Here is a 10,000-nt window from a genome sequence, read left to right as displayed (position 1 = left end):
CAGATTTAGAATTTGTAACTCAGCACAGTTAGCAGAAAGCATCTGAGAACAGTTTGGTCTTAAGTCTAGATTTAAAACTGGCTAGAGTTGGGGCCTTTTTGATGTCATCCAAAAGTTGATTCCACAGCTGAGCCGCATAGCAGCTAAAAGCTGCTTCACCATGTTTAGTTCTAACAGTAGGTTTTACTAGCAGGTTTTTCACCTGGGACCTGAGAGGACGAGAAGGTATGTACTGCTGAAGCATGTCTGACAGGTATTTAGATCCTGCTCCATTTACAGAGTTATAAACAAGCAATAGTGCTTTGAAGTCAATTCTGTGACTTACTGGAGTACCAGTTTTGGCCACAATCTTACATATGGTTCCTTTAAGTCCTTGGCACTGGCTTCCTGCAATCACTTTCAAATTACTCTAGAGTGGTGTATCCCCTCCCCCTCCCCCCTGACTCGAGGTTGCCAACCCACATGCCGAAACACTACTGACTTTGTGATTAGTAGATAGGTGGAGGGTGGCGCATCAGGCCAAATCACAACACGACATGACAAAACACAACATCAACATCAGTTGAGGGCTGCAACTTCACTTTTTAAATGACAATATCCTGGCTGGACTACTGTTGTCAGTAATATAAGTATTTGAAATGAACATGATTTCTTATTGTCTAGTGACATATCAGGGCCATTTTATGATTAATTGAAATACATTTCTTACATACGGTTCCTTTAAGAATTGGAGTAATGTGGTCAGTTCTTTTAGTTTTTGTTAGAATCCTAGCTGCTGCATTTTGTATCACCTGAAGCTGTTTAATAGTCTTTTTAGGAAGGCCTGTGAACAGTCCATTGCATCAATCAACCCTACTGGACATTAATGCATGAATGAGTTTTTCTAAGTCATGTTTTGACATCAGCCCTCTGAGTTTGGCAATATTTTTGAGGTGGTAAAAAGCTGATTTAGTTATTGCTTTCATGTGGCTGTTGAAATTTAGATCACTGTCAATTAATACACCAAGATTTTGAACAGTATCCTTTGCCTTCAACCCTTTTGTGTCAAGGAGAGTGAAAACCTTAAGTCTTTCCTCGTTTTTACCAAATATAATTTGGTAAAATACAGTTTTTTTCTTTGTTCAGCTAAAGAAAATTTTGAGACATCCAGGTGTTGATTTGTTCTATACACTGACACATAGATTGAAGAGGACCATAGTCGTTTGGTGATAGAGCTAAGTAAATTTGTGTGTCATCTGCATAGATGTGATATGAAATCAAATTATTTTGGATGATTTGTCCAAGAGGGAGCATATAGAGGTTGAATAATAGTGGCCCCAAGATCGACCCCTGGGGAACACCACAGGTCAAGGACGCTGGTGTTGAGGTACAGTTTCTGATGGCAACAAAGAAGCTCCTTTCTTGTAGATATGATTTAGCCAGCTATTAACTATGTCTGTAAATCCAACCCAGTGTTCTAGTCTCTGTAGTAAAATATTGTGAGCAACAGTGTCAAATGCTGAACTGAGGTCCAGTAGCACAAGGACTGATGTTTTACCTGAATCTGTGTTTAGGCGTATGTCATTGGAAACTTTAATAAGAGCTGTTTCAGTGCTGTGATTTGCCCAAAAACTAGACTGAAAGTAATCAAAATACCCATTTGATGTTAGGAAGGTGGTTAATTGATTACACACACAGTACTGACCTCAACATAGTATGAGTCACCATGCTGATCTGGAGTCAGCCCTCCTCTCCTCTGCTGCTACCAGATAAACTCCCACAGACACACAGCACTGACCTCAGCACAGTATGAGTCACCATGCTGATCTGGAGTCAGCCCTCCTCTCCTCTGCTGCTACCAGATAAACTCCCACAGACACACAAACACACATCTTGGGAACTGTAGTTTTCTCACCAAGCAAAGCCTTCATCTTCTGTCTCTCGTCTTTGGTGATACGAACACAGGCCTCTGAAAATGTATCATTCACCACCTACACAGGGCACAGAGAGAGTGTGTGTGTGTTTGAACATGTATGTGTGTGTGTGTGTGTGTGTGTGTGTGTTTGAACATGTATGTGTGTGTGAGAGAGAGAGTCTGTGTGTGTGTGTGTGTGTGTTTGAACATGTACTGTATGTGTGTGTGTGAGAGAGAGTCTGTGTGTGTGTGTGTTTGAACATGTATGTGTGTGTGTGAGAGAGAGTCTGTGTGTGTGTGAGTGTACATTACCTGTTTAAAGATGAGGTCCAATACCAGTGGATTATTCAGACTGTCTTTTGGATAAAAAATCTGCAGAATGCACAACAACAAAAGGCAAACTGAAATACAGTACAAGCACACACACACACACACACACACATTAACACACACACACACACACACACACACAGTGACATTTACATACACACAGACAAACACACACACAAACATATCCACCCATGCGATCACACACACGGACACGCTTACACATGAGCACACACACACATATATACGCACCTCTTTCCTGAGGTAGATTTTCCAGGGTACGTTGGTGTATGTGCAGTAATCATCAGTGCTGCTCCTGTGAAGTAGAGTCTGAATACTCTCCGATTCCACCGGCAAGTCCCTGGATACTACACACACACACACACACACCACATACATATACCAGATATTTACAGACTGTGAAAGATGGGTGTATGTGTGTGTGTGTGTGTGTGTGTGTGTGTGTGAGGTGTGAGAGGCAGAGAGTGTGTGTGTGTGAATGCGTGTGTGTGATAGAGTGTGTGTGTGTTCGTATACCTTCTGCTTTGGGAAGTTGAGGGGGTGGAGCTCTCGATTTGGAGCTTCTGATTGGCTGAGGTCTGGATGTGGCTGAAGGAGTGGGAGCTCTCTTCTGCAGTAGCAACATTTTGCCATGACAACATGGATTAAGACAAAGTCAGGAGTTAGACAGACAGACAGACAGACAGACAGGCATAGACAGACATATACAGACAGATATATAGACAAGCAGACAGACAGACAGACATATAGACAGACATATAGACAGACAGACAGACATATAGACAGACAGACAGACATGTAGACAGACATATACAGACATATGCAGGCAGACATATAGACAGACAGATATATAGACAGACAGACAAAGACAGATAGACAGACACACAGACATATAGACAGACAGACATGTTGACAGTCAGACAGAGAGAGAGACAGACATGTAGACAGGTAGACAGACAGAAACACATTTATCATAGGTGCGTGTATGTGTTTGTGTGTGAGTGTTATTTTTTTTTTGTGTTTGTGTCTATACAAGTGTGTGTATGTATGTATAAGAGTGTGTGTGGTACCTGAGGTGGGGGTGGGTTGTCCATCTGAGTGTGTGTGTGTGTGTATGTATGTATAAGAGTGTGTGTGTGTATGTATGTATAAGAGTGTGTGTGTGTATGTATGTATAAGAGTGTGTGTGGTACCTGAGGTGGGGGTGGGTTGTCCATCTGAGTGTGTGTGTGTGTATGTATGTATAAGAGTGTGTGTGTGTATGTATGTATAAGAGTGTGTGTGGTACCTGAGGTGGGGCTGGGTTGTCCATCTGAGGTTTGAGGATCTGCATGGCCTCATCATGGGGATCCCTTTTCTTCACAAATCCTCTGCCTTCCTTCCTGTGAGTGAGAGAATGTGAGAATGGGCGAAAGCACTGTAGTGCATATGCCAGGCCAGTAGATGGCGCTGTGGCACTGTAGTGCATATGCCAGGCCAGTAGATGGCGGTGTAGTGCATATGCCAGGCCAGTAGATGGTGCTGTAGTGCATATGCCAGGCCAGTAGATGGCACTGTGGCGGTGTAGTGCATATGCCAGGCACGTAGATGGCGCTGTGGCGGTGTAGTGCATATGCCAGGCAAGTAGATGGCGCTGTGAGTGAGGGAATGTGAGAATGGACGAAAGCGCTGTAGTGCATATGCCAGGCACGTAGATGGCGCTGTAGTGCATATGCCAGGCCAGTAGATGGCGCTGTGAGTTAGGGAATGTGAGAATTGACGAAAGCACTGTAGTGCATATGCCAGGCACGTAGATGGCGCCGTGGCACTGTAGTGCATATGCCAGGCCAGTAGATGGCGCTGTAGTGCATATGCCAGGCCAGTGGTTCTCAAATGGGGGTACGTGAAGGCACTCCAGGGGGTACGTGAGATTTTAACCCTTAGAAGCCGATTATGCAAAGTGCGTCAAAAAACACACCCTTTCTTCTCTGTTACATTGCTCCAACTGTTCATAGCAGCGAGAAGCCTTTATTGTGTGACAGAGCAGAAGTGGGGCTTTCCAACGAGACCACGCACTTGTCTGTACGTTAAAGTATGAAGATTAAAAAAAATCATGAAATTAAATCAAATTGCATCATATTTATAGTCTGCGTTCACCTGCGCACCCATTACTCTCGTTTGAATTACTCGCAAACCCGTGAACGCATAGATATGGCAAGCATATCAGATGAAAGAGGAGACTCAGGGCTATCATTTGATACCAAGTACATCCTTCTGGGTTATACAACAGAAAAAGTGACAGCAAAATAATAACTTCATATAGCTGGACTTATCCCACGTTTTTGTCTGTTTTTGTGGCAAAGCATGTTTATAATCCAACGCTACCGTGTGTTTCTCTATGGCAAAGAATCTTCATAATCCGGTTTTGAGATCCTAGCAAATTCCTGCATGGCATTCAATTCAAGGCTCACATTGCATCCCAATTTGTTCGACAAAGAAACACCTTTTTTGCCTTTACTTTGTTCATGGCAACGCAGTAAAAAGTTGTAGAGAATCATGAGGCTCAGACAGGCACACACCCGTAAAATCGGGTCAAGTCAGGTCAGATCAGTTGGTGTTCCAGATGTGGAGCGCAGAAATGTCATTTTTAATCACTAAAAAAAAAGGCATTTATTTCTGTAAGGCGCACACCACATATGTCTGCAAATTGCTCAGCCCCAGAGAATCCCAAATGATATTGCCAGATTCAGGACAGTCTGCTCTACACACACATGAAATGCATGTAGAGCTATGAGCTTGCTGTGGTGAGATACATGTCCTGTCATTACATATATATGTCATTAACCTTTGTTACTTTTTAACATGATTTCTAAGAGACTTGTATTTCATATCTGAGATATATCTGGCTCATATCTGACTTCACTAGACTATGATTGCATTTATTTATGTTGTTATGAAAGAAATGAATGACACCAGCCCTATGTACAAATTAATTTAAACTTAAACCACACTTTCCTTATAACTTCTGACTAGTTCTCTTGAGTCAGTTACTGACAGTAGCTAGAATGCATGGAGAAAACACAGAAGAAAAAAACTGTCCAATGAGTCATGAAACGCTATTGACGCTTCACAGCACCAGTTTGACATGTTTACTGAGTGTAATCATAGGTAATGTTGTGTATGAAAACTAGTATTGCTATGCAATAGTCCTACTAGGCTATAGTGCAGGGGTGGCCAACCTGCGGCTCGCGAGCCGTATGCGGCTCTTTGCCTCCTCTCGTGCGGCTCGCGGCTGCTCAACTGATGTTCTCACTTCTCCTTGGATTTATAGTTTTTTATTTTTTGAAATAGCCTATATTTCTGGTAAATGAAAATGCTTTTCATAAGTTGATAGTACTGGCAATAGTTAGGCTGCAATGTTTAAATTAAAATAATTTTACCGTCATGTTATGGATAGAAATCTAGCCCATAAAGAAGCAGAAATGTTTGTTTCTTTAGCCAGGTGTAGGCCTAATGCTAATGTTGCAATCAGGAAAACCCTGATACTAATAGTAAATAGAAAGAGGAACACGGACATTCAAAAGGAGGATTAATCTTTTTTGTAGGCTAGAGCATAACCCTTCTGGTTGATATGTCAACATAACCAAAATAACACTGTTAAAAAAAATGTGTTTAACACGTTAGTTTGGTACTTGGTATGCTAGACTTATCTGATGCATAAAGCTTCAAACCTGAACATTTCCCAAAGGTACTGACCTTTGCAAGTACAAGGTAAAGGTAGGATACATAGACGTCAGTCAGCAGACACTCGATGGAACATTTGACGGTCACATTGGCATTTTATCAGTTGTTACATCGAGCATTTCTCACGCTAATAAGTCATTCAGTGATGGGGAATTTGTGATGTGTGTCAGATATCTTTGTTGCTTGCTACTCATTCCTCAAAACGATAATTTGTAGCATCTGCCAAGTGTCTCACTTTAAATGAAAAAGAAGAAGATTTAAACTGTAGGAAAAAAGTCTTTGGCCTACAGTTTAAATCTGGGCACATGTGAGCATCTTTTTTTGTTGTGCGGCTCTTTTGAGTTGTGTTGAAAATGTTGGCTCTTCATGCTGGACTGGTTGGCCACCCGTGCTATAATGAGTGTCAAGTCGAGTGCAGCATCTGGGTTAAGAGTCAGAGGTTAGGGGTGGGCCTATGTCGTCACTAAAACGGCGGTTTTGGATGGTCACACGGCATGAGAAAAATGGGGTTTTCAAAAGTGTGTATGTGTGTGTGTGTGTGTGTGTGTGTACAGTACCTGCAGGAGCAGGTTGAGGCATTTGTTACAGATGAATGACGATGGTGTATGTATGTGTGTGTGCGTGTGTGTGTGTGTGTGTGTGTGTGTGTGTATGTGTGTGTGTACCTGCGTATCTCTTGCGGTGCAGGTGGAGGCGTTTGATACTGGCGGATGATGTCTTTGATGTTGTGACTGGGCACGATGTGTTCTGAGTTCACCACTGACGACTTCACAATCTCACCACCAGAGGGGGCTGCACGCATGGGACCAGTTACTGCCACTGGGGCTAAGAGAGGAAGAGAGATGGAGAGATGGAGAGAGAGATGGAGAGATGGAGAGATAGAAATGGAGAGAGAGATGGATGGAGAGAGAGATGGAGAAATGGAGAGAGGGAGATGGAGAGAGAGATGGATTTGGTAATTTGACACAATAACCAAAGTTCTTGAGTGGTGTTGTGCTATAAGAAGGTAGTGTGTGGTGCTGGTCTAACAGGAAGTGGTGCTGGGCTAACAGGAAGTGGTGCTGGTCTAACAGGAAGTGGTGGTGGTCTAACAGGAAGTGGTGCTGGGCTAACAGGAAGTGGTGGTGGTCTAACAGATCTATTTGATCTATTTTCTTTGGCCTATAATGTCCATTAATTTCTCCCCTTGTTTGTTTTTATTTATTTATTTATTTTTATTTAATCTTATTTCTATTTCTTTTCTGCTGGTGTCTAACTTTACTGTACATCTTTCTCTAGGCCTATAGCAGTAGTAGTTTCAGTAACCATATGTTTATTTTTTATCTACAATCATAATCTGTTTATTATTATTATTATTATTATTATTATTATTATTATTATTATTATTTTGTATTTTCATTAATTTATTCATATTTTTTGTCATTTATGTCATTATTTTTGTTTTTATTACTGTTTTATTTTATTTCTGAGCACCTTGGGTCAATAACATTGCGTTTAAGTGTGCTATATAAATAAATATGACTTTGACTTGACTTGACTAACAGGAAGTGGTGTTTGATGAAATTACCAAACTTCTTGACGGGTTTGTTGTCCCTGTCCCTGTTGGTGGGAACAGGAGCAGGCTTTGTTCCCATGGTAACTTTGGAGGATTGGGCCTGAAACAAAACAAAGGCATCAATGCAGAAAGAACACACACACACACACACACACACACACACACACACACGCACACACATACACAAAGCACATACCGGTACACAGGTACAAATCCACACACACACACACACACACACACACTGACCTGAGGGCTTGTTGTGGTGCTGGTAGTGCTGCTGGTACAAATCCACACACACACACACACACACACACACACACACTGACCTGAGGGCTTGTTGTGGTGCTGGTAGTGCTGACCTGAGGGCTTGTTGTAGTGCTGGTAGTGCTGCTGGTGCTGGGGGCGTACGGACTGAGAGGAACGGGAACGTCGGGATTGGTGTGGGCGGGGCCATAAGGACCGGTGTGGGCGGGCCCATAAGGGCTGGTGTGGGCGGGGCCATAAGGGGTGGTGTGGGTGGGGCCATAAGGACTGGTGTGGGCGGGGCCATAGGGGCTTGGAGGGAATGCCGGAACGCCAAACGGAACTGGCGGGGGACTGGTGGGCGGGGACATGGGAGGGCTGGTCACAGGACTTGTCACCATGGCGATGGCCTGCATGGTCATCTGCTGTGCCTGCACGCACGCACACACGCACGCACACACACACACATAAGTATAAGTATATATACTCTTTTGAGCATCAGTCTATGGTCTGCATGATGATGGCTTGCTCACACACACACACACACACACACACACACACACACACACACACACACACACACACGTACCATGATGATGGCTTGCTCACACACACACACACACACACGTACCATGATGATGGCTTGCTCACACACACACACACACACACACACACACGTACCATGATCATGGCTTGCTCACACACACACACACACACACACACACGTACCATGATGATGGCTTGCTCACACACACACACACACACACACACACGTACCATGATGATGGCTTGCTCACACACACACACACACGTACCATGATGATGGCTTGCTCACACACACACACAAACACGTACCATGATGATGGCTTGCTCACACACACACACACACACACACACACACACACACACACACACGTACCATGATGATGGCTTGTTGGTTTACGATGGCTTGCTGCTGCTGGGCAAGAACAGCTTGCTGTGGATCTGAGAGACAGAACACACACACACACACACACACACACACACACCAAAGCACCAAAACATGCTTGATATTTCTCAGGTAAGCTGGCGTCGTCCATATAAATAAATAAACTAACAAAACCACACCAAAAGAAGCTTGATATCTCTCAAGTAGGCCCGTAGCCTGGTGTATTATGTTCACGTATAGCTATAACGGTATAACGTGTCAGATATATTCAATGGTGATGTCAGCTATAATGTTATAACGTGTCAGTAATATTCAGTGGTGATGTCAGCTATAAGGTTATAACGTGTCAGTGATATTCAGTGGTGATGTCAGTTATAATGTTATACCGTGTCAGTAATATGTGTCAGTAATATTCAGTGGTGATGTCATCTATAATGTTATAACGTGTCAGTAATATTCAGTGGTGATGTCATCTATATTACATTAATACACAGGATTAGATGTTAAAATCCCTTGTGCCAAAATCCAAGGTAAAAACACATTCGGAAGCCCCTGCTCAAGTTTAACTTTAAAAAGCACACTACCCACAAATCCGCCAACAAATGGTCACAAGCACAATGCAAATGGCCCATCCAACAGCAGTAGCCTATATAGTATGCGGCATGTCATTGGGGTTATCAAGTGGGCACCCTAATTCACCGATGTTTCGTTAAGTTAGGCCCACGACACCTAATGAAGGCTTAACAGTGAAACCAGCGTCCTGAAGACACTCCCCTCCATGCTGCCACCATATTACCAAATTGAAATATCCAATACCCAAAATACTCTTTAACCAGCCCAGGCATGGTCAAGGTTGGCTAGGTGGGTCCGTCCCGTTGATGTGGACTGAACCATAGCCATAAAAACCCTTGGCTAACCAACCATCAACCTAGGCACAGCCTATCACTAACACAAAACAAATGAGCCAGTTAGCTTAACCAGTTAGCTTAGGCCCCATCACAAACACAAAACAAATTAGCCAGTTAGCTTACGCCCTATGCTGCCACCATATTACAACAACAAACATCCAAATTCCCTTAACCAACCTAGGCATGGTCTAAGTTGGCTAGGTTGGTCCGTCCCGTTGATGCGGACTGAACCATAAACCATAAAGAACCTTAGCCAAGTATCATCAACCTAGGCACAGTCCATCACAAACACAAAACAAATGAGCCAGTTAGCTTACCTTAGCTTGCACCCCAGGAAGGGTAACTTCTCCTTACCCACAACCATTCGCTTGCCCGTTCTGCTGCTAAGGACATGTTACTAA

At 43.2% G+C, this 10,000-nt stretch overlaps 1 protein-coding gene across 1 annotated transcript in view; it reads right to left on the bottom strand.

Moving 5' to 3' along the window:
- Window positions 1-10,000, bottom strand: part of myo15ab (myosin XVAb) — a gene marked incomplete at its 5' end in the record, with an annotated part of 125,721 nt that overhangs the window by 58,222 nt on the left and 57,499 nt on the right. Inside the window, 9 exon segments of the mRNA XM_076279044.1 lie at window positions 1,895-1,970; window positions 2,207-2,266; window positions 2,474-2,589; window positions 2,759-2,852; window positions 3,531-3,624; window positions 6,631-6,790; window positions 7,533-7,620; window positions 7,847-8,194; window positions 8,683-8,747. Coding sequence (XP_076135159.1) covers window positions 1,895-1,970; window positions 2,207-2,266; window positions 2,474-2,589; window positions 2,759-2,852; window positions 3,531-3,624; window positions 6,631-6,790; window positions 7,533-7,620; window positions 7,847-8,194; window positions 8,683-8,747 — 1,101 coding nt within the window.

This window comes from Alosa pseudoharengus, unplaced genomic scaffold (genome assembly GCF_046254945.1).
Source record: "Alosa pseudoharengus isolate Yale_2024_CS ecotype anadromous, Long Island Sound unplaced genomic scaffold, YU_APseudo_1.1 YU_APseudo_1.1_scf_1, whole genome shotgun sequence".
NCBI classification, from domain to species: Eukaryota; Metazoa; Chordata; class Actinopteri; order Clupeiformes; family Clupeidae; genus Alosa; species Alosa pseudoharengus.
The sequence above is the reverse complement of the archived record's forward strand: the minus strand, read 5'-3'. Positions and strand labels throughout refer to the sequence as shown.